At 26.0% G+C, this 26887-nt stretch overlaps 3 protein-coding genes across 6 annotated transcripts in view; 2 read left to right on the forward strand and 1 right to left on the reverse strand.

The window, feature by feature from the left end:
- On the reverse strand, positions 1–8434 carry LOC132923315 (phosphatidylserine lipase ABHD16A). The gene is given in 19 exon segments (XM_060987224.1): positions 1–275; positions 361–453; positions 455–495; positions 1100–1109; positions 1111–1234; positions 1298–1482; positions 1539–1565; positions 1567–1644; positions 1646–1666; positions 1668–1706; positions 1792–1923; positions 1925–1940; positions 2049–2163; positions 2239–2390; positions 2461–2531; positions 2617–2853; positions 3459–3488; positions 3490–3510; positions 8120–8434. Coding segments are annotated over 19 exon segments (1536 nt in total). The 5' UTR covers positions 8186–8434; the 3' UTR covers positions 1–197.
- Positions 6843–26887, forward strand: part of LOC132923316 (uncharacterized) — a 26526-nt gene continuing 6481 nt past the window's right edge. Inside the window, exons 1-2 of one of the 2 annotated variants that reach the window (XM_060987226.1) lie at positions 6843–6996; positions 24879–25803. In XM_060987226.1, coding sequence (XP_060843209.1) covers positions 24886–25803 — 918 coding nt within the window. In that variant the 5' untranslated portion in view covers positions 6843–6996; positions 24879–24885. Of the gene's footprint in view, positions 6997–22160; positions 22656–24878; positions 25804–26887 lie in introns of those variants that run through there. The other variant, XM_060987225.1, reaches the window with a different exon arrangement.
- On the forward strand, positions 10555–16091 carry LOC132923319 (sentrin-specific protease 3-like). 3 transcript variants are annotated; one of them, XM_060987230.1, is made up of 4 exons: positions 10555–10665; positions 10741–10799; positions 15364–15802; positions 15860–16091. In XM_060987230.1, exons 1-4 carry the CDS (start codon positions 10659–10661, stop codon positions 15982–15984), a joined length of 630 nt encoding a protein of 209 aa, XP_060843213.1. In that variant the 5' UTR covers positions 10555–10658; the 3' UTR covers positions 15985–16091. The 3 variants fall into 3 exon arrangements, with proteins under 3 accessions (XP_060843213.1, XP_060843214.1, XP_060843212.1); XM_060987231.1 differs by having other exon boundaries at positions 10557–10665; positions 15364–15647; XM_060987229.1 differs by having other exon boundaries at positions 10563–10665; positions 15364–16091.

Raw genomic sequence — 26887 nt, forward strand, 5'->3', positions numbered from 1 at the left:
TAACCTACTAAAATTAAAAATTATTATTTAAACTCACCAATAACATTTCACAATTATAGACAAATACAGAAACGAAACCTTATTTTACAATAACATAACTAATGAAAAGATTTTGTATAAATATTAAAAATATTATGACTGAAAATATTATACCAACATATTAATACAAAAAACTTAAAAATACTTTTATTACATATTTAAATTATAAATCCCAAGTAACGTGTTGGTAATGGAGTGCAATGTGTGGAATTATAATCTTTCATATAATAATCAGCCTAAAAATAAAAATATAAAAATTAATCATCCTAAGATATATATTTATGAATTTCCCCCAGAAAAGTCATGAAAATAATAACTCACCAAGTAAAGTAACATTTTTATTTTTTCTTGATCATTCCAGCCATCACCAAGATTTAATGGATAATTTTTACTAGATGAAGGAAATAGTTTTGAATTGATGGTTTAAGTCAACATCATATTGTGAACGTACTTGATCTGAAATAGTATCATTCAAGGAATTTTATATTTTTAATAAGTCAGTACCAATTAAAAATAACACAAATTTTAATAAATTCTTATAAAAACAGTCTGTGACATGAAAAACTGGCCCTTTACCATCACAAACTTGGTGGTTGTTTCACCTCAAGGATCCAAAATATAATTAAATTAATTGCTGCAATTTTTTTAAATAAAACTTAATTTACTGACAATACTTTAAAATATTTTATAAACCAATTAGTTTATTATAAATGTACTATAGTAAGGACTAAGGATACACAAAAAAAAGCCGGATCTACTGGATGTCTGTATTATACAATATGTGTAGTACTGGGATAGCCACACAATGTGTGATAAACAGTGTAAGTTGAGAACCCATGAGTAACTGGTGAGGTAAATAGTACTAAGGTATTCAAGAGCTAGTTTTCGTGCCGTGGACTTATGGTTATGTGAAATTTTTACATAGCTATTCACATTATTTAAAAATTCTCCTGTTGTTTTTATAAAATATTCATGTATTTATTAAGTAAATAAATATGTATTTATTTAAATGAGATATTTTAAAATGTATTAAATGCTACTTAGTATTGCTATTACATACTTTGTTGTTCAACCAGATGTAGATAACCAAACCCAAAGAGCTGATCGAGATTCATTAGAAAAAAGTTTTGGAAATCTTCTTTCTAATAATAATTCTAGAAGGTGATTTGCTCGATTTGTAGCTACATTTTGGGGACTTTAAAAATAATAAAAAATTGAATTAAGATAATATACATAAATTAATAGTTGTATGTATTACTCAAGTGCAATAATTTCATCACTGGATCGTCTAATTAATAGAACTGGTCCTGGATATTGAATTAAATTTTCAGCCACATTCAAGTTTGTAAATTCTTTTACAGTAAAATCAACTAGTTTCTCAGCAAAGCCTGGCATCCGTGGAATTGCTAATGGTGCCAGATCATCAAATGTAGCATCCAGTATCTAAGTATAAGCTAATGGATTAAATATTTTTAAGCACTTATACAATTAACATTTACCACAGCATGTACATCAGGAAACTTTTTTGGCTAAATGGGTTGAAGCAAAACCACCTATACTCCAACCGTATAATACAATATTTTTAGGACTAAATTTTAAATGCTTTTATAGCAAACTCTATCACAGTTTTCAGCAGCATTTCGTTCTTGCTCTATGTATGGTACGCCCTATTATTAAATAAAAAAAACTATAAACAATAGACAAATAATTATTATATATATATATATATTATATATATATATATGTATTTACAGTACTATATCCAAATCCTGGATGATTCCATCCTAAAACAGAATGATGAGTTTCAATAGCTGAACTCATAATTCCCGCTTCATAGAACCCAGCATTTCCTTCAGTACAAATAATTAATTTTGGATTCAAAGAAATTTATATTTGAATGTCTAGAACAAATGTATATAATTAGCTTACTACAACCATACAGTATCTTAATTTAATAGCTACTGAATTCATTCATATTATAGAAATATATTATATAATTAAACCATAACCTTTTATCTATGAACATTGAATCTACAAAATTTCCATCAATAGTTTTTAATTTATATCGTACACCTCCAAATGAAGTGATTAAAGCTCGTCTTCCTTTCTGTAAGTTTTGATTCACTGTAATAATATTAAGGTTACAAAAAATAAATGTAAATAAGTAGGTAATTAACATCAGTTATAAAATAACTTTACTTAAATAGAATAGAAGTGAAGTAGAACCAGGATAAATTAATGATATTCCAAAAGTATGTAATGCTATAAACCCAATAAGACGGCTAGGGCTACTTAGAAGTTTTAATGACATCTTAAAATTATTGTTTATTAAATTTGAATTGTAATTTTTTTCTAAAAATATATAAAGTTCATCAATTACATTCTTAACAATTAATACAATAAAATAAATTAAATACATACTCTTCAGCAGGAGTCCATGAAAAGTCGGTAGGCCATGCTGAAAAATCAAAATCGTAGCTGTGCAGTTTTTTCTAATAAAAAAAAAAAAAAAAAAAGGAAATATAAAATATAAATAGTTAAAATAAAATAAGATTTAACAAAATATTCTTTTTATACCTTATTATCAGTTGAATAATTCAATTTAGCATTAAGAAGATCGTTATAAAAAGTTTTATACTTTGGATTTATAGCTCTTCCATAACTTCTCAAAATAAATGTTGTCATCAAAGTTATACCTAATATTGATCCTCGAAAAAATAGTTTGGTTACAAATTCTGGACTTAACAGCCATTTACCATACATGTATAATAATGCTGGAGAAAGGTAAGTGGCTACTTGTGTAACAATGTAAGTCTAAAAAAAGAAAGAAATAGTAATAGATTTATAGTATAGTTTATGTTATAGATTACAAACATTGGTTTATTAAAAATGTTTCTATTCATAAACCTTCTAAATCTTGTTTGTTTTTATATACCGTATTCTATTACAATTTACTTAGTGAAAAATATAATTTTCAATTTTTTTTGTAAAATGAACAACTAAATATGTCTCTTTTAACTAAGCTAAATCTTAATAATTAAACCAACTATTTATACCATACTAGTTTACTGAAATCACTATTTTTACTCTAAGTATGTTTCAGTTCTAACTTCTAAAGTCTATAGTTCTATATTCAAACCGTTACCGTGTTTACTACTTTCATTGTTGTCCATTTTTAATAAATACACTCGCAAATTCAATCTACAAACAAATGTATTTAGATAATATACATAATATATGATGTCTTAAATTTGAATATTAATTAATAAATTTAATAATTAATAATTTTAATAACTATAATACATTACAATTAAAAATTACATATATTAAGCAATTGATTGTTACAAATTTAAAAAAAAAAAAACACTAATTTAATGATGTTAAACAAAAATAAAATTATATACATGTTTTATACATACAGTCATTAATATTTTGTCTGCTATATTTTCCTTGCCATAATTGAACATATTCCTGCAACAAAAGTTTAAAAATTAATATTTATTTTGTTTATTATTTAAACTTACTTTGTTATACAATTAGGATAAAAATATAAAAGTTCATTATACTATAGAGTAGTGGTCGGCAACCTTTTTGGACTCCCAGGCCACATTCATAAATTAATAAGAGTTCGCAGGCCAGAAAAAAATAAAAAATTTTAATATTCAATTAAACTTTGTTGTCATAGAATTTAAAGCGGGCCGTTTGACGGACGGGCTGCTGGTTGCCGACCACAGCTATAGAGCCATTGTAAACCATAGGTTTGTTGTGGAGCAAAAAGGGGAGTTATTCAATGAAAGTTTAAATGAATGAAAGGGAACTAAAGGGTAACCAAAAAAGAGGTGGAAGAACAATGTTGCATATTTCCTAGAGAGATTAAGGTTATGAAACCAGAGTTTTAGTGATATAGTTGGGGATATATTTTTTATACCAAGTAGCGAAATGGAGTGGTATTGTTTCCCATTATTAAAGCCATAGGTAGGTTATACAAACCCTGTGGTTTGGGATGAAATCTGACTAGGGGAGAATTTAATATTAAAACATTTTAATAAAATGTATGTCAAAAAATTAAAAATTACAAATATATTGACTAAATCTAATCTTTAATTTCTTTATAAGAACAAAAATAATTATATTACTTAAATACAACAAGAATAAATTTAAAGACATGCAGTAAACAATTGTGTAGATTAAATGACCGATGAGTATACAATTTAAATATCAATGTTTTATAAAAGATCTTATAGGGATCTTATACTTTTTTTTATGATTTTCTCCTGCAGTTGTTAAAAATAAAAATATTCTAACATTTAAAATAGAACTGGAGTTCAGGGATATAAAGATTTTTTTTTAAATTTTTTAGTTAGAAAACTTTTCCTAATCATTTTATTTTAATATTTTTTTCTGATCTTTAATTATATTATTTTTAGCACAATTAAAAATTATATCCAGTACCTATTATATCATGTAAAAAGAATTTTATTTTTTGATTAAATATTTTTTTCTTAAATTTAAGTTTTTTTAATGCTTATTTGAGTGCTTATAACAATGTTTTTAAGCGCTTATTTTAATGATTTTAAGTGCTATAAGTCCGAGCCATGTTTATATATATATATACATATAAATACATAGTTATACAACTATAAATAGATTTTTTATGGCACACTTCAAGAGCCCTTATGACACAACGGCTGAAAACCACTGTAATAGAACGTATGGCCACTTATAAACAATGTATAGGGTTGTTAGATATTATGAAAGAATAGTTTAGATATGAGAAGGTTTGCATATTTGAAGGATTTTTTATGAAATTAATTATAGTCATTATAGTCAAGTATGGATATTATTGTTATGCTGAAATCATGATGTAGAGTATAATTGCTGATGAACCAGAAAGCATTAAAGAGGAGACAAAAATTATTGCTTGGAACATTTAAAATTTGGTTAGGTTTGAATTTTTTGATGTTTGGTGACAACATGTAATCCAAAAAACTTATGCTACCGTATCCTACTTTAACCAGAAAATTCCATACCTAATAGTCATAGTTACCGAATAATAAAAAAAAAAACTAGGTTAAAAATCAATAGTTGTTACTTATTTTAATACCTTTAGATTTTGAGTGTGAACAATGATGTATCATTTTTACTAGGATGTGTATTGTTTATAGCTTAAACTTTGACTGTTTCTACTTCCTTATAGGAAATTGAATCTATATGGTACTTTTGAGGATTAAAATTCTTATTATTTTCCAAATTAACAGGGGAAAATAAAATTAATAAATTAGGGAATAGGATGAAAATTGTTATACAATATAGTTATTGACAAAAACAAATAAGTAATTTAAGCGACTTGGAATTTATTCACCAAATATTTATATTATCATTTGCTAAGCTTGACATACTTTTCAATAAAATGAATACACTTTTTGTAAAATCTTTTTATTCTTATACAAAAATAAAATTTTTGATTTTTTTAAGTAAAAATGCTTAAAAATGTAATATAAGATTCCTCCAAAGGTTTCTATTAAGTCTTTCATATCCCAATTAAAAAATATCGTAAATACAATTTGAATTTAACAAAATTTACATTACAGTGACCTACATAATGATGAGTACACAGTACACATATCAATATTATATAGCAAGCAACTTTCTAGTTTTATTATTTTTTCCAAACAGATTAATATTTTACAACTCTCAATTATTATCAAATACATTTTAAAATATTAAACAATATAATATAAAATAGTTAAAGAATACAATTTATTACATGTATACAGCTGCCTACATACTAACATTAAGAAATTTAAACGGTTTTTATTAAACTTTTAGACATATAACTACCTATACAAATATATTTTAATAATCATGACTAGGGAGCAGATGTTTATGTATTTATCATATTTTTTAATGACATCTATAAATTATAAATTAATGCTGAATAATATAGAAATTTGTTTTATTGCCCAAAGAATTCAAATTTATCAATTTAATTTTGCATATTTGTTTAATTTTTACTTATTTGATCATATTTCTATATTTATCATGCTTTTAATTCATATTTGAGGTTTTTTGTATTATACTTGGACTCAACACGACTTATATTAATAGATCAAAATGTCCCGAGGCTATAGGCTTATGTAATATTCGCGCAAACCGGGAATAGCAAGTAATAATCTAGATTCTAGACATTTCGATTACTGTGCTTTATCTTCTTATTGGCAATGTCCCACAACAAAAATATATAATATATTATATATTGGTTTCTAGTATACATCCATGTATATTATTTTCAGATTAACAAAAAACTCAACAACAGTTTGCAAACATCTTTTTAATTTTTAATTTTAATAATAAAAAATTTTATTTTATTTTTTAAATTATTAATAATTTATTATTATACATTTTTAATAAATAAAAAATGTCATTGATGCATATTTTTAATAAATTCTAAGCATAGTTTTATAGTTTATAGTGCATAATTGCATGCATATTTTTAAATTTTTTAGAGCATAAACATCCGCTCCCTGATCATGACTCATCAATTCCTAATGAAATAGTAAGAATAACTTTATAACCTTTGTTATATATAACAAAATATAACTTATATATAGTAAGAAAAATGTTAAAAATAATGCATGATGGTTTGTTTTTTATCTTATTATTTATTTATACAAGGCGCATTATCTAATCTATAATAGTTTTTCTAACTTCAAAGGTCATATTATTGATTAATTATACAATAATAAGAATAATAGTATAATTAATCAATGCTTATAATATATTGGTAATTTATCAGACAGAACTGAAAATAGAGTAAATACATGCTGTATTGTAAAACCTTAACTGTAATAATTTTGTCCTTGGTCACTAGTACTTCAGTACCATACCAAGTGTTAATTTAAAATCTTAATTGTTCAATTTTTTTTATTGTGTATACACCTTAATAACAAAATGGCGGTAAGTGTAGAACATATTATTTTACTTATATTTAATTTATAATGATTATTGATTAGGTTAGGTTAGATTAAGTTTGGTAAAATCAAAGAATATTATGTAAAATAGTATAACAGTTATAACTAGTAAAGCTAAAATTGTACTTATTCAATGTTTTTACTAATTTGTATAGCTTTATTAAAATGAATTAGAAAAAAAATTTAAATAAAATTTAAAGTTTAAAACTATATTTACCATGTTTTTATTTAAACATAATTAATAAAAAGAAAAATACAATAAAATAGAATTTAATATGAGGTACCCATGTTTCTTATAATTAAATCAAATTAACCTATATGGCCACATATTTGGTATTATGGTTGCAACACACAAAAATAAATCTTATGTTTGTTTATCTATTAACTAAGTAAATAAATATGTTTAATAACTATCTATGTACTTATCCCTATAGGCTATAAATACTAACTAGTTAAAACAAATTCATAACAATTTGCATTTATTATAAGACATTGAATCATATACCTTTTAACAGAAATTAAACATATTAATGTAAAAATATATTTAAGTTTCAATAACCAGACAATTTCTAATTCATTAATCTAAACTATATTAACTTATTTTTAACAAATAACTGCCCATAAATAAAATAAACAAAGAAATTATTTATAAAAATGTTCATCAAAAAGTTATTTTTATTTAGAAAGAACCTTGTATAATAAACTATTTATGTATTATACCTAATCTAACCGACTTAAACAAAAAAAAAATAATAATTATAATTCATTGAAATTAACTAAGTATATATTTTTATTAATTCTTCAAGATGATTATTAATTATGTATTGCATAATTATAACCTAAATATGAACATTTTTTAAAATATCTTAATAGGTAGTTAATAATTACTAGATACAACAATATTTATTACCTAAATAAAAGTACAAATCTAAAAATATTAATGATAAAGCTATCAAATTTAGTAATATAACTATGAATGATCAATTTGTTTAATGAAAAATAGACACATTTTTTTAGTGGTTTATCCATTAAAAATTACTTGTGATTTTGAAATACAAAGGCATGAGTGTATGACAAATTGAAATAAACAACTTATAGTTTATGCTTACATCGTTTCTTCGTATTCCGGTATATACTTTATACAGTTTAGGTGTAAATATATAGTCGGTAAACATTTTATATTATATTGTATGTACACTTTTAAATTTTGTAAAATAATGTTAACTAAATAATCAACTAATAGTTGTTAAAATTATTAACAAACAAGTCCATACTGAAGGTTAAAAAATTATACAAAACCCGTTAGTCAAGAATCAAGATTTTATAAACCTTGTATAACTATGATATAATAACCAATTTTTAAGAATACTGAAGAAAGTAGTGACGAAAAGGCATGACTCAAGAGGTCAAAAACTCCATAACTATAGAAAAATATTATTGTGATAATCACAATGTGATTAAATGTGATATTTAAGTGATAACCATGGTTACAAATAGAACCATAGATAATAATATCAAGATTAGTAAAAAAACAGAAATGCATAATCACAATCAAAAAAGCACAATAAATAATAATATAGCCAATATAGGTACATCTAGAGAGCCTAGATATAAATATAACTATATAGGCTCTCTAGGTACACCCACGAATTAAGATATATATATATATCTTAATTCATGAGTACACCGTACAAACTTCGGGAGAATCAGTAGTTATAACAGCAATGCTATGGAGCTACTTACTGAGTAGTGAGTATAGTCACCTAGCGTTATAATAGGTTGTCGATATGATTATTTTTAAATTGGTATGGTACATTGTACATATTATTGTGATATTATTATGTCATACAACCACAATATTTTCATGCTAGATTATTTGGATGTAATTTTTGAATTGTTGAATTTTTATAAAAATGTTGCTAGATGGCGCCAGTCTGTAGTTCCACAGCTGTTTTCGCGACTAAAGGTATCTTAAAAAGTACATTATATTCACGGTATTACGGTATTACTCTTTCACCGTGTTATATCATTGATTTTATATTTTTATATTTTATAATAATTTTATCTTAGGCCAATAGGCATAAACATGAACCTAGTTTAGCGCCCTCATGAATTTTCCAATTTTTTTTTACTTAACTAGATTTTATGTTGAATCTGAATATCTTAAATCGTACTTACAAGTCGAGAATTACTGTAAAATTAATTCTGTATTTCTGTAGCATTACGACTAGAAACTTTGGTTACCTACCTACTCTGCTTTTCAATTAAAACAATAATAAAAGCAGTAATCTTATATAATAATATAAAACATATATAATATGCATTTATGTTGCATTCGCTATATATTTTCCTCGTATTTTTATTTCTTTTATTACACTATTCTATAATCAATAGTCAATACTATTTTGTTATATAGTTATATAATATTTTATCAATGATTGTTATTTGTTACTCTAGTCTTCAACAATATTTAACATTAAATTTCCTAATCGGCCTATAATATGAAAAATAACAAGTTCTCACAGCAATACAGCATGTTTCAATAGTTCTTTTTATTATTATAAGCTCTGATACGGTCAATTTTCCAGCTTGCGTTACGTAAAGACTGACATCCGCGCATGTCTGGGAATCTGGGACAATCTTCCAAATAGTACCGTATAGATATTTGTAATTTGTATGCCCCCGGTGCAAATTGATTTAGGTGCCCCATAAATTTAAACACTATTAATGAGGCTCCTTAGTCACTACGAAAGCCACCTAAAACATTTTAATTTTGGCTTTTCAAATTGCGCTTATGCCCATAAAGTTATATTAGTTAATTTTGGTATTTGGTATGAAACTTATTAAAATGTCATTTTTTATAATAATAGATATCAAACGGTCAAAATTTACCTGTAAATTATAATTACTTAATTAGTATAATTTATAGTGTACCATTTACAAATATATGTATTAGATTAAATATATGGAGACAAACAAATTTACACAAGTTTTATATATATAATTTAATAATTTAATGTATTATCAAAGAATTTTAATAAGTTAACATCTATATAAAACGTTATGAAATACATTATAATAATATAACTATATTATATTAGGTATTCACTATTTAAAATTACTAGATCACTAATATTAATGATTGTATTACCTACCTATATTATATTCATATACATTTACAAGACACTAGTGGCGTAACTGAGGGCCCGCATACCACGCTTTGCGGGGGGCCCACGGTAATTTGAAACCTTTGGTTAAAATAAATTTAATTCTCGTGAAAAAAAAATTGAATAATTGCTTTTTTTAAATTACATTAGTGTTAATCTATGCACAGTTTTATACGAAACACAAATAATACCAACCGGACAAAATGTGCATGGAATGATTCATTTATATTTATTATTTTACATATATTCTCAAATAATCTCATTCACTCTGCATATAGATACTTACTATATTTTATAAATTATTATTTATATACAACATTTTAATAGGTACTCAGTGCTTAATGTATTTTAACATATTTTCATTTCATACGTGTTTTTGTATTATAATGTAATTTAAATTTATCAAAGTAAACCACATTAAAAAGAAACATTTTATACACACAAATTTAGACAAGTAGTCAAGTAATAAATATTTAAATATATGAAAGGTAAGTGACTTTTTACTATAATATAATATACTATAATAATTGTTGTTTATTTATTTATTTATTTTTTTTTTTAAGGTAACTTACGATCAATTAATTTTTGTACAGCAGCTAAGTTAAAAATGACATCAATTAAGGTACTCTTAACTACAATAATTTATCAATAAAATGGTTTATCAATCTCTATCACCAAGTGTTTGCTTTTGATAAAGTTAATAATTGTCATTTATTTTACTTTTAGTATTATAGTAAGCTAATATAATTTCTTCTGAAAATATTGGATTTATTATTTAATTTATACTTGAACCATATTATTTCAAGACTTCAAGTTAAATAACTAAACATTTAATTTAATAACATCTTTCTGTAAATTTTGTAAAACAGTAAAGTAGATTCACATAAATACATGTGTATTATACATAAATAAATAATATTTTAAAATACATCAAAAATGTTTAGAAAAATTCATAAAATTATAAAATACGTATGTTAACTTTAGATTGAAATACTTGAAAACTATTAAAAAACCTTGTATTAATTTTTTAAATCTTAGATATAAAAACAAAAATGTTTATAAATTTCTAACTACAAAATAATTTAATTAAGTAGGTACTAATTTTTGCGATTATTATGAATTTTATTGAAATTTGAACTTGCAAAATGCAAAAACATTTATCGCTCCATTTAGAATCTAATAGGCGGGCAAGTGCTCATCATGTGTACCGCTCTGTTGTACGTTAGGTGTCAAGTGGGCGGTGGGCCACTGCAAATTGCAATGGATGTGCTAAATTTGATTTCGATGATTTTTATTGGATACTAGCACACATATTCAACGTTATACCCATGAAGGCTAGATATATCTAGTCTTCATAGTTATACCCAAGGTTTATAGAATCTATAAACCTTGAATCATGATTAACAAACTAGTTAATCATGCCTTGAATTAGTTGAATTATATCGTCGGATTTCATGACTTTATCAACTACAAAATCTTTAATCGTGTTATAAAGTTTGCGTTTAAATATTCCACGTTATTTTTTTCATGGAGTAAACGATATTATTGATTAGGTTTTATATTGTTACAGAATAAATTAAATTTCATTTATTCCGTGATATTGTTCTGTGATTATATTTGTGTTCACTGGAGTTTGTTCGTTTTATTCCATGGTTACTGGTTAGATTAGGTTACCTCGTTTTCTAGCTAACACAGTAACTTAACGGGTTGCTATAGCCTATAAGTATAGTACAAATAGTACAATACTATTTAAGTATTTGTGAGTTGAGATATTGTTTTAACTTTTATTATATACGATTGAAGTGTCTAATATATATTTTATTGTTTATTATATTAATTTTAATATTTCATTAAACATTGGTTGAAAATTTTATATCGAGAGAAATACCAATTATCTACCTATATATTTTGGTTTTTTTTGTAAGGTAAATTATATTATATAAAATTATATTTTAATTGTTTTCTTTATTTTAACGGTTCTAAAGACTAGAATGATATTCCTATAAAGATGTTAGGTAGGTAATATTATGTTATTAGATTATAATTTGATGTCCTTTTGCTCCTGTAAATGGACATTTGACATATAGTGGTAATATATATATGTAATGTTAGAAGAGTGAAAAACAGCATTTGAATAGAAGGGACTGAGGTTAGAACTAAATAAAGCTAAGGCAATTTTCTATGATTTTGGAGGAAATAATCTAGAAATTAATGGAACAAGACATAATATGTAATGAAGTTAGGAGATGTGTGTGAACTGTGAAGTGAATACGTTTAAACACCTTGTATAAGTGGTACTTAAATAATGGTGGTTTTGAGAATTGTATGTGGATACAGTAGTTGAGACAAACATAAGGTATTTATGTTAGGATGACGATGCTATTAAAAAGTAAATTTTGTAAAGCAGTTGTATGGATTGAAATATTGTGCTATAGAGTATAGACATTAAAACAGAGCAGAAGGTTTTTATAGCATAACTGAGAATACTAAAGTAGTTGTATTGACTAGAGAGAATAGAATAAGAAATTAATTTATTGGTGTAGTGTAAGAGTGGCATAAATTGTAGACAAAATGAGAAAGAATAAGTTATGATGGTTTAGTTATGTTCCGAGGAGAGGAGACAGTAAAAGTGGCAATGGGAATTACAGTTGAAAAAAAAAGTAGAAACTGAAGAAAAAATAGATAGGCATATTAGGTAAGAGTAATGGTGGGATGGGGAATATAATTCTATAGAACTAATGGACTTTGATAGCCAATCTCATATAGTGTAAGTAAAATATGAAAATAAGAAAACGTCGTAGAATAACAAATGCCAAGTACGTACTGTGTACTCTAAGTCTTTGTTTATTATTATACACAAACACAATTAACATAGCATTTGTATATTTTATTTATGGAACAAATGCTATCTCCAAATTTGATTAGAGTATTCTATCAATTAAATACAAAAAAAAAAATACATTCTACGACTAAGAAAAAACATGAAAATAAATGTACAGTGAAAACTCTGTAACAAATTTGAAGAGACTGAAAGATTTCTTTCGTTATAGAGAGTTTTCGTAATAGAGAGGGTGTAAGAATTATATAATAGGTTTTAAATCAAACCAATCATAATGTAATATTTACGTTCTATAGAGATTTTTGTTGTAACAAGTTTCGTTATAAAGAGTTTTTACTGTATCATTTAATTCTAAACAGAGTGATGAATGTATTGTCTTTACAATGTTGTGTGGTTTTAGTTTTTTTTCTATCTATCGTCAGCTTTTTGGGCAGTATAAATGCTTTGATTTTTAACTTAGGGTATTGTTTCTGGTACAAAATTGGATCACTTTATCATTATAACTGGGGACCCCCCTCCCCACCCAAAAAAAAAACAACTAAAAATTTGAATTTTTTGTGCAAATGAAGTATTTGACAAAATAGATTTTTTCTTTTGGCACAGCTCAAGAACAAATAACTGATAAATACTTGAAATTTTCATATTAGCATTGTCTATTAATAGGCATTTTCAATTCCCCCTCCCTTAAAATGTTGATCAAAATGTTTGAAAATGTAATACTAGATTCTTTATAAGTTATACTTTTACAAATTAAAAAATATAAAAATTACATAGGCATTTAGGAGTTTTATAGCTATTTAGGAGAACAAAATTCACAAAAATTTGCAAATCATTTTGTATATAAATTTATATCAAAAATTTGAAAATATAACTCGGGGTTCTTTATCCTATTATTTATAAATTCTTCAACAAATATAAAACAAATATCTGCAAGAAAGTTACATTCATTTTTTTTGTTCACAATATGACATGCTTTTAATAGCAATATTAATATATAATACAATATAGGCTGACAGATTGTTCTCTCTGAATTATTTTTCTTATACTATGATTTATCATTGAATTCAGTTTTGAATATTTGATATATACTTTACAGCAGTGGGGTGCTGAACATTTTTCAGACTTGAGGCAAACCATAAAATTTGACCACCCACCTTACTATCATCAGTTCTTTTGCATATTTTTTTTTTTTATTACCTATTAAAAATTATAAATACTAATATCTATACGATAAAATAGACCATATTCTTGTAAAAAAACATCAACCATTATAAGATTATATAACAGAATAACAGGTGCTAAGTTGCACACGACACACCTAAACCCATCCCGAATGTTTTTCCTTGAGGCAACTGCCTCGAAAAATGACTGTTTAGCATGCCACTGCATTATAGTGACTTACTTAAATACTAATTTTACTCAAAACCTTTGATATAACAAATCATCTACTTTCTCCCTTTTATAATTTAAATTAAAGTGTTTTAAAGTTTTACAAATCCTGTACATTTTTGTGTTAACCACCTTAATACTAAGCTATTAGTCTTCTATTATTTAGAATTTAAACCCAAATTAATATTTTATTATTCTATGTATCACATGTCCAAGATAACAGGGAACAAAAAATCTAAAATTTCATAAGTGAGAGATATTTTAATTTTTTTTTTTTTTTTTTTATAAAATATATTTAAAAATTGGTTTTAATACGTACAATAAGTAAAAAATACTAACAGTTATATTTACTAAACTGGTTAGATTGATTTAAAGGGAAGTCCAGTGATACTACTTAACATATTTAAACTTAAAAAAAATAAATATCTGCTGGAAAGTTACATTCATTTTCTTATCTTTATTTTTATGATATTTGATATTCACCAGTAATCAGTATAATAATTAATAACTTTCTCCTCAGGTTATTTTTTTTTATTTTAATTAAAAAATGTATAGCGATAGATATTTGAAATTTTAAAACCTAGTCATTACCTACTGTTATTGTAAAATATTAAGGGAACAACTGATAAATAGGGACAGAACTTATGGCACGACTAGGTAATATAGTTTGTTTAAAAAAAATATGTAATGTATGTGAATACTACAACTGCATTTAATTGTTTAGCTTGTATACATCATTCATTGTTTTGTAAAAAAGTTAGATTTTGTAAACATTTAGCTCAGTTATTTAAATCACTCCTTATTATACATTAATTTTTATTTATAAATTAACTTCTAACATTTCTAAGCTACATTGAAATCTGTGTTAATAATTATGTACTAATCATTTTTTAGATATTGATAATGTCTTAGCATCAAACAAGTTATATTTGTAATTAAATATTTTTCATAATTTTAGGTTGAGAACAGAGATATGGATACAACCAAAGATACAACAATAAATTCTGAAACAAGTTTGGACTACTATGAATGTCTAAATGATATATATATTAATAAATATATGGATCTAATCACACAACGTTCCGCAAATGAAGTATATGTGTTCGATACTTTTTTTTTCACTGCCTTTTCTGAAAAGGGATTTTCAAGTGTTTATCATTGGACAAAAAATATTAATATATTCTCAAAAAAAAAATTGATGATCCCTATTTATACCAAAGAAGAAAATCGCTGGAGCTTAGTGTATGTTGATATGACAAAAGAAAAAATGATATATTATGATAAATTTGGAAAAAATAATTCCAAACACATGAGATTAATAATGAAATATTTGAAATTAGAACATTTTTTGAGGAATGGAGTGTTTCTTAAAACATTTTTCATCCAAATTCCTTCAAGTATATTTAGTTCTAATGTTTTTTTTGACTGTGGATTGTTTATTTGTGTTATTGCAGAACATCTATCTAGAAATGCGCGGTTGCTTTTTTCTCTTACAGACATGAAGAGATTCCATAAACAAATAGTATGTGATGTGAAAGATGACAATATCTCATTCTTAATCTCAAGTTACAATACTTAAATATTTTCTGAAAATTTAGCATATATATTATTATTGTTGAAACATCTTTATGTGTTATTTAATTTTATTGTTAATAACTAATAAATAATGTACTTTGGTAAATTAAATATTGTTATACTTATTATAAAATTTATTTATAAAATTTTAGTATGATTTTCTTTTATTATTAAAAATTTTAATAATAAGATAAGTATCTGAGTACTTAGTCTCATAGGGGGTTAAAAAAAATGTCCATTCTTAAATTACAATATACTATACAACCAAAATCAATGCCCATACCAACCATACATTTCGAGAGGGAGGAGGTGTTTGATCCCCTAAAACCCTGCCTATGTACTCCATTGCTTAGTCTGTATATTTTAAATGAAAACTAAACTATATATATTTATTTCATAATAAGTAAATAATTATACTTCCAATATTTTATTATTATATATTGAAACAATTAGTTTCTTCACTATCTCACCAAATTTAAAGAATAATAATATCTTCTTATTATGTTATTACATACAATTTTATGGAAAATATATTTTTATAAACAATATGTTATATGAAATAAATAAAAATTAAAAATGTTAAACATGAAAAGGTTCAGGTAATGGTGTAATTATACAGAGTGATTCTTTTATCATAAAACACTCATTATTTCAAAAAGTATTCATGTTTTTGAAAATATTTTTTCATAGTTTCAAATTGTTAAAAAAAAACAACGTTGCGAACGGAGCCCTTGATAATCCATTGCGGAGCATAGTCTGGGAACCGTTGCTTTAGAGGATGGCTCTCAATCTACGACGTCCTTCTCGTATTTTTAAATTACGCGCCAATTGTTTTTAGAAGTAAGAACACAGACGATTTTACCGATAGGTTCGCGGCGGTCATATTCCAGTTTTCGTCTACACAACTTTTTATAATAAAATCTATAATACCTAAATCAGGCTATATTATAAAGATTATTTTTTAACTGCACAAATAATACATTTATGTTATAACTTGGAACATAACAAATAATTTAGGGTTACCATCAGTACTTTTTAAGAGCACATGATGACTATATGTCTATATGTACTCTTTTGAGCTCTTAAAATTTTTATACTTTTTTTATATTGGCAACAATGTACTCTTTTTTTCTATTTATATATTTTAATCCCGAAGATACTGAAATGTTATATTTCTAATCTTATAAAGTTATAACATAAATATAAATATAAATTTTGATCAATTTAATGTTCTAAAATTGATGTCTCTAAAAACCAAACCCTTGTGGACTGATATAGAAAACGGCATTTTATTTTTAAACAATTATACCCAATCTAATTATTTGATCAATCTCAAAACTTAAACGTTTTTTTGTCAGAAATGAAGATTTCTCATCGTTATTATCAAACGCAAAAAGTTGGTAAGATATTTTGAGCAAAGAAGCTTTGATACATCTACAGTACTTTTAAAAACATGCACGTTATACTTGCTCGAAATGACAATGTCGAAAGAATATTTAGTCTTATGAAAGCACAATGGACTGATGATAGAAATAGACTTTTAAGTCACGTCCATACCAAAGAAATATTTGTCGAAAACACATGTTTTTGACATTCTCATCGACGATGTTTCCGATTTCCGCTCATAAGAGCTAATATAAATATTTATCGACGACAATGTCGGAAATAAATGTTGTTGACAAGTTTTTCTTGGTGTGGACGCAGCTTTACCCGATTCTGTAAAACATTCGTTGATGACACAATACAATTTTAAGAATTTTGACTGTATTTAGTTATGACTACTGTATTAAACATTTGTTATCAACAATTCGAAGCAATGATAAATCTTAGATCTAAATTCTTAATCTTTTTTCTTTATTAAGTATATAAAATGCATAGACCTTATACTAATAGACGGGTATAAATAGCTCTATATGATACTATGGTACATGGTAGTAGTTTCGGCGTCCACACGTGGGAGCGATGATCAAGGTAGTACATATTATACACAGTGGAGTAGCCCTGGGGGGTGGGTTGGGTGTTGACCAAGTATTTTTATCAAAAATATAATGTTTATAATATAGGAATACAATCATTTATTCGTGGGGAAATGTATTCTGTTATGCCGTAGGTATTCACGTTTTCGACTGCACAGGTGCAGATAATAATCATTGTCATTCAATTATTCTATTATTTTACACAGTTTTAGATTTATTTTATTAAAAAAATCATGGCTACGCCACTACATGTACACCGCACGTGCGTACAAGAATCATGGGATTGTACTATCATTGTAACCGTGTGCCTTACCAATACTCACGCCGCGTACTATTACAGTTATGAAAGACCGACACAACTACCCCGAATTATTACGTCTATTAGTATAAGGTCTATGATAAAATGTCATGTTCATTAAATAAATATTAGTTTTTAACTATAAAAGTAAATTTTTCTTATTACCTAGGTATATGGTATTATATATTATGACTCTTTTCTTAAAGACACATCTGGTAATTATGTTACATAATAGAAATTACAAGTTTATCATCGATTCATGGGCTATCACAAACTCCAATACTACACTTACTTACACTACGTCTTCTATACTATTATATAGAAATCTGTGTGGGCTATTATCATTTATCAGTAAGAAACAATAATTATTAATTTCTTGCATAGACATATTATGATATATTATCATAATATGTCTATGATTTCTTGCAAGCAAATAATTTTTTTTTTTATAGTTTTAAAATATAAAAAGCCCAAAAACGCCTAAAAATATTTCTTGAACCGCCCAATTTAAGGGAGACCACCAAATACAATTTATCACCGCCATTCGGCTTTCCGAGGACCGAGATAGTCATTGACAACTATTAAAATCCCATTATTCACTGATAAATATTTCAGTCGACCTTGAAATTTTGCTGTATACTCGCCACTCGGTATGATGTACAGATATATAAAAATACTAGATATATAGTCAACTTGGAAATGATTTTGAAGCCGACAAAATGGCAGAAAATCTCTTATATAAGAGGCGAATGTTTACATTTTCACAACACTGATACAGATATCATTGTTATTTGTTAGGTATCAATTTATCATGTGAATTATTAGTATGTATATTTACATATCTGTGGCATGATGTAACCGTAATGTCATTTTAAATCCAATGAAAACAAATCGATCAGCTGTTTGACTGTCGCTTCTATTCTGTTCTTTGGTATTACGGTTATAGTGATTTTAGAGGGCTTTCCACCATAACCTCGCGTATTAAAAAAATGCTTTAAAAAAATCTTGTATAATATAGTTTTTAAAAATAAATTTTTTTTCTATATCTTGTATTGTTTTTTTTCTAATTCATCTCGGAAATGTTTAAGTCCATTACACTGCACCAAATAACATAAAGTTTATATAATATTAATTATTTTTTTTGCAACCCGGGTTGAAGGCCGAAGGTTGGTTTACAACTCTAATTCTCCATTCTAACCGCGATTACTCGCCTTTTCTTTAAGTTCCTTAAAGGTTTTGAGTGTTTTGACTTTTGCATCATATTTATTTTGCCATTTATAAGAATTCCGGGGACGTCCTGCAGTTTTCTTTCCTTCTATCATACCATCTAATATTATATTATGCAATTTTTCTGGGTGTCTCAGGGCATGTCCAACCATTTTCCAGCGTCTTCCTCTAATCGCATCTATGAGTGTACATTTTTCTCACACTGTTCTAAGTATTAATTATTTGTTAATAATAATTGCCATTATTTTACAACAATTACATACCTATTAGTTTATTTGTCTTATATATTATTATTACATTTATTTATAATAATTTATAATTATATTTGGCTCCCTTTTCCCTCTAAAAATTTAACTTCTAGCACGGCGCCCCATTTAAGAGACTCATAATTTGGCACGAGGGGTGAATGCCACCCTTCCTCCCCCTCCCTATAACGCCACTTTTAATAATATAGGTACATAATTATATGAGAATAAGATATACTAGGTACCACATAACGGTTCAATGAGAATTATTAATATACATGACTTTAGAGTACAACAGAATAAAAAATGTTTATTTACAAAAACCAAATATCATTGCCCCAGTATCCAAATAATGTTTACATTTTTATTTACGGATTTTAGTTTTTGTATTTTATTGATTATTGTTGTTACAATTTCATTGAAGTGGAAATTATTTTATTAATATTCTTCTTTTTCATCAGCTGAACCATTCAGGACCAGCACATTATTACAATATTTATACATAAGATTATTTAGGTTATTATACTAGGCTTTGGAGAAATTTCCGGGGGGGGGGTACAACCCCTTAAGCCCCTCTACTGGTTGCGTCATTGGTTTAGTAAATTGCATGTTTAAAATATTTAAATAAGGTAGTGATTTAATTTAAAAAATGTGCACCCCCGAAATTTAACTCGATTTGCACTTATGTATATAATAATACACGTATACATATTACATATAATAATATAACCTATATATATAGGTAATTGGAATTTTGGATTTTTTTTTTATTAGACCGATTATTATTATTATTATTATTGCTGGTAGAAAAGAAAGAACACTGCCGGTGCAGGCGTGCAGGGTGCAGCAGCTGCAACGTGCTGGGCGCTGTATGTCTACCGCCTACGTGCGTATATTGCGCATCTGCAAACTGTAGTTATCACGAATCGAGATTCGTAGTCGTAGGGAAAACGCGGAGTATAATTTTTTCGTTTTATTTTACCGATTACTATTCACAGAACAGGGGATTGTATTGTACAATAAAAACCATTACATTAAGCTTACGAGGTCAGCTTTACCATTATCTAACGAAACATGTGGCTAGCAACTATAAAATATATACCTACCTAATATTATTATACGTAGTATAGATATTAATATATCATCATTATTATAGATTTTGATACCTTTATAGCATTATTGCATATGCCATATTATACTATTATTATACTATTATACTATTTTGATTTGTATTATAATTACTACTACTATTATTATGTATTTCACATTAATTAATAATATAAAAATGTAAATAATTAAATTTATTACACATAAATAAAAAATAAAATAATAAATGCATATATTTTATTATATTAATATAATAATTATATAGGTATATTGAAATAAAAATATGGGGGGGGAAATGTCCGCATCAAAACATTTACGGGAGGAAAATGTCTTACTATGCCGAAAATATCCGGGTGGAAAATGTTCACTTGACCACTTACCCAAATCAGGTATATAGACTAATATAGTACAGTACACCATTAGAAGTCATAAATCTCATATAATATGTTGTTTGGTCATTTGGTGGTTTGGGTTTGGCAGACCACTCTAAAGTCCAGAACACGATACCTATATTAAAATAAATAAATATTCATATATTATATGTATGCCAAAAGTAATATCTACTATCTAGTATTCTAGTACAATAGTTCAGTAGTATATTGTATATATATATAAGTTATTATAGGTGTAAATGTTCGAATAATAAATTATAAATATGACATTGTATAGTCTATAATAAAATATAAATCCTTTATTGTGATTTAGATTAATAATAATGACTCATCACTCATTGGTACTCGATGTCGTTTTTATGAGCGATAATAAAAGTAATAATGTAATATACCTATTAATTATTATTATATTTAACTTATTTAAGTATTACAGCCGTATAGGTAATAGGTATCGTTTATATTTATAATAATATAATATTATTGTAACTGTAGTTGCACATATTTCGAAGTATTATGAATATTATGATTGTCTTTTTCGTGTAGGTACCTACTATTTCCACTGGAATATTACAGTAAATAATAATCTGTTATTTAAGATAGAAACCGAGAGGATAATAATATATATTATTATTTAATAATCTATAATAACTATACAGTCATCACGAGTTATAGTTAAAACCTTTTTTACGAGTCGAGTCGAGTAGTCGAGTACCCCGAGAGTAACCTCATTAGCCTCTAGGCTCTAACTGTGCCGAGGCGAATAAATTGTGCAAATTGCATATTGATAATAGTATAATACGGCTCAAAAGATATTTCTTTATCTATGTTTTTGCGGCGTTTGAGCGTTTCCCCTTCCTGGAACGTCGTGACAAAGGGCGATATCGTCTTCATTTAGATCGAACGTGCGCGCGCGCAATATTGCTACTCACTAAACAGACCGGCGCAATCAGGGACGGCGGCACGGCGCACGTTTTATTGGCAATCGTCGACGATAGTAGCATAGAATAAAGATTAGAGTACCACTATAGAACGACCACGCACAACAGTCGTCACGTCGTCATACATCACTATATACATCTGACATCAGTCGCGTCTCACTGCTCGTTCGGGTTTATCGTTTATACAGTTTAGCGGCGTCGAGCGTAGTTCCCGCGATCCGACGACTAAATTATTATTACTATTATTACATTGTACTCGGTGTAGGTAAAATACCGTATATAAATTTTTAATCGCGTCGTTTACTCATTTCCCTTGGTCGTACGCAGTTTTCTTTAGTCATGTTTTTCTAGCTATTTTCGTTCGGTTTCTGTTTTACTGCCCGCCGTGTTTTGTATTCGTTACGTCATATTATTTCGGACGAGGTATCTTCATCCGAATTCACGTCGATCTCCATCATTAGCCTGCAAAGCATCCAGTGAAATAAAATACAGGTAATTGGGATTCGGAGCAGAGTCCGCCGCTTGGTCTAGACACGGTAGACGGTGGGTAGTAACTAGTGTGGCAAGATACACCTGGGAAGATATACCTTCCTATAAAATATGTAATAATATATTATACTAAATTACATCTACATATGCAGTCCTACTATAATTTTATAATTTATAAATAATATAATAAGATATTTGTTTATAATTTTGTTCTCTGACCCTTTTTCTGAATAATATTGTTATAACTTATACAGCTGTTATCCTTGCCTACACTGTACTTTCAGTATAATATAATAGGTACACTGGTTCTTTAATTATTATTTTGAAGTTTCAACTTTTTTGAAAATATTATTTTTACAAATTTCTAAAAAAAATGTAACGTTACAATTTTCATTATTACCTATAGGTATATCAAAAAATATTTTTAATTTTATTTTCACACAAGAAGAATATTTTCTGAGTACTTTGATACTTAAAAATAGAATTTTAAACTTGTAGTTATACCTAATTAATTTGATTATAATTATTAAATTATCAGATATAGATCAATTTTAATATTTGTTGTACCTTTCAAAATTCTTTGTAATATTAAATTTAAAATGTATATTATCATTAAAAAAAATAAAATATAAAAAAAATTGTTTATAATAGGGTAATTATTGTACAGAATTAGATAGTATACATACATATTGCTTAGAGAGGGCCAGGGGGTCCTAAACATTTCTAAACAAAAAACATATTATACTTTATACTATCGACTATCATAAACACGTATACAAATATATAGATAGAGGTATGACGGTATGTACCTGCTATCTATATTATGTATATTATGAAGAATCTATAATAATAAATTAATAAAATATATACTATGACTGCGTGTTAAATTTTATTATGTTTAAACGATTAATTGCGTAGCACACATTTCTATATGGATTACGGAAATACCAAAAATAATAAGAAAAATTAAAACTAAGGCCCCCCTTTAACCAAGTCTCTGGAGGTTATTTTATACTTTCTAAATCTAGAAATAATGTGTATACATATATATTTATCATGTACCCAAATTGATGTATAAAATAACTAAAAAAGGCAAATTTACTTTTAATGCGAGCTTGTCAATGTTTTTAAAATGTTTATATGGGTAATTTAAAATTTAAAAAAAAATCAAAGGAAACTTTATATTGTGATTTATGAGTTCCCACTAATTAAATATGAAAGTTAATTTTATTAGAGTGATGTATCCCATCAATGGGATAACTTTTGAAATATATGTAATTTTGTATATTATGTAAGTACCTACTCAAGTTAATTCATTAAACAATTATTAAATATCTAGATAATCATGTTGTTTACTATCAACATTTTATTTTTACTATTACTAGAATGGGATAAAATTGTTTCAGGGTCTTTGAACGAAATTAGTTTTGAATTTTGGCTACTGTTAATAGGTAGTAGAATACACAGTTAAACAAGACGTCATAAAATAACCACGCTATCTTTCAATTTAGTACCTAATAATGAAAATAACAACTGTCAGTTGAACAGTTTATTAATATAAATTGTTGAAGTATTTTTTTTAATGCCAATTAGGTAATAAACGAGATATTAAACTAAATGGCACTACTCTATAATAGGTGTTTATTTTTTTTTATTTTAAATTAAGATCAAAAATTCTAAACTACATACCTTATACATAGAAAAATGTAACATCAAAGTAATAAATGTCATACTGTTTTTATAATTAATAATGTCAGTAATGTTTGGTTCTATATACTTGTATTATTATTGGGTGGATATCTTTATAGTTTTAGTAGCTTACCACTATTCTAAAATTAATTATTTACTGCTATCGAGTAAATAATTTTTTCCAGATTAGAGCCAAAAGCTATAATTTCTGGTTAATAATATTGTTTTATAAACGTGAATAAAAAAAGCTAAATAAGCCTACTAAAATTTAAAAATAGATACCTATATATTGATTTTTAAATTTAAATATTGTTATTTAAGCCAAGTATATTTTAAATCTTAATTAAATTCATATAAATAGTAGGTAGGTACTTAGAAAATATCCTAGAGTGAAAGTACAAATTTTTCAAAAAAAATGTCTTTATCTATTATTAATGTAATATACAGATTATTTTAAATGCTGATGAAATTATTTAAGGATATTTTTGTATTATGATATATTACCTTATACTTTTATTTTTTTTTTTTTTAATATAGTTCCACGATGGATTTGGAATTCGACTCTCCTACAGTGTTAATTGAAGATGTCACATTGCCTTCTTTGTTGACCAGTTTTAGTACATCAACTACAAGTTCAGTAGAATTTACATCATCAGAATCAGAGTCAGAAACTACTCGAGTACCCATTACAAAACAAAAACCTTACAAAGGTCCAATAAAATCATATTCACTAGCTGATTTGACGACAATAAAGTCATTCAAACCCCTGATACGAGAAGATTCAGCTATTTATTCTACAGAAACATTAACCAGTGCCATGACTACTAGAACAGAATCAGGTATTCATAATTCTAATAGTTATCTGACTTCATTAGGTAAAAATAAGAAAAAATATGCACATGTTGAAAGTAAAGTAAAACAATACATTAAGGATATTAAAGACAATGAAGCTAAAAGTAAAGCTACTAGATATAGTTTACAACCTTCATCAAGAAAACAGCAAGTAAATAAATATGTTGATGAAATGATTAAAACTGAAGGTGAAGAAATTATAAATTTAAAAAGCAATTTGAAAAAAATGGAAATTCAATTATTGGAGAAAAATAGACTTATAGAACAACTTCAATACAATTATAAAGTAATGGAAAATAAGTATAATTCTGCAACAAATATCATTTTAAAATTGGCTAAACCTAGTAGAGATGTGTTAAAATTTACTGAAAACGAATTAATAGAGCCATTATCCCCGGGTTATAGTATACCACCACCTAAAGAAGTATGGGGCCGTGGTTATAAATTAAAATCATCCAATACGTTATCAGCTATAAGAAAAGAAAACTTAAATCTAGAGAAAGAAAATGGCCTTAAAGTTCGAAAAGTGAAATCAGGAGGTGACTTAATAAATTATTCCAATATTGATGCCTATAAGACACCGAGAGATTCAAGATCTGCTATACAAAAGGTGAGTAATGTTTTATGTCAAATAATTAATAAAGTTTTAAATTCTAAGAAAATAAATAGTTGTTTTACTTCAACTAATATTTAAATTTAAAATACTTTCAAAGAATAAATAAGATAAAAGTTTAATACTATAAATTATATTAAGATGTTTGGTGTTCATCTAAAATATTAATAACAGGTAATTCTAGTTATTTATATTGAAACTTTAGTAAATAAAAGAGCTATTACAAGTTTGATTTGAGAAGGTACGAGGTCAATAAGTATATGATTTAATTTGAAATTTTAATTTATGACTAATCATTGCATCTAAAAAACAATTCTGAGTAAAGCTTTATTCAAACTATGCTTGCTTATAATTTTTAATCCGCTAAAACTATGAATAAAATTGAGAAGCGATCTCTTCTAAGTTTAAAGTACCAATTACCAACTAGATCAAATTTCTAATTGACATGAAACTTGGAAGGTAGAATTCATTTTTTTCAAAAGCATCTCCATAAAAGTTCAATATTTTTGCAAACTAGTAATTATTTTTTAATTTTTGTCATTTAAAAATATTAGCAACTCGTAGTCTGTAAATTTGATTTTCTTTAATTGAATATTTTTTTAACTTGTATATTAATAGATAACTATTTTAAATAATATCTATGTTTTTATTTTTTTATTTTAATCTTAGTATAAACACTAAACAGTTTAATACATTTTGTTTTGTATCAAGTTTTAATGATTATAGGCTATAATATTATTGTTGGTTTATTACACATTAAATCATAAACTTGCAATTTTTATTCTTTAGTTTATATATTATATATTTAAATATATATAGTATTGCTACTTTATAATGCTTATATATATTATATTTTTACTTTATGTGTATACATATTTTAACAGATGTTTTAGTGTATATTTCAAAGTATTTAAAATAATTTACCCTTAAATCAAGTTTAATATTAAATTCTCAATTCTTTTTTTTTCCCAAAATATATCAAATTACACCTCTGTTGACAATACTTAATAAATATTATTACATATTATGATACAATGTGAATCAAACACAGTTGAATTGGCAAATGTTTATTTTTTTAAAT

The sequence above is a fragment of the Rhopalosiphum padi genome, chromosome 2 (assembly GCF_020882245.1).
Source record: "Rhopalosiphum padi isolate XX-2018 chromosome 2, ASM2088224v1, whole genome shotgun sequence".
Classification (NCBI taxonomy): Eukaryota; Metazoa; Arthropoda; class Insecta; order Hemiptera; family Aphididae; genus Rhopalosiphum; species Rhopalosiphum padi.

Excerpts from the sequence above, each read along its gene's own strand:
- LOC132923319 (XM_060987229.1), top strand. Across the intron at positions 10,800-15,363 it reads TAAAAATGACATCAATTAAG|GTTGAGAACAGAGATATGGA; the intron begins GTACTCTTAACT and ends TCATAATTTTAG.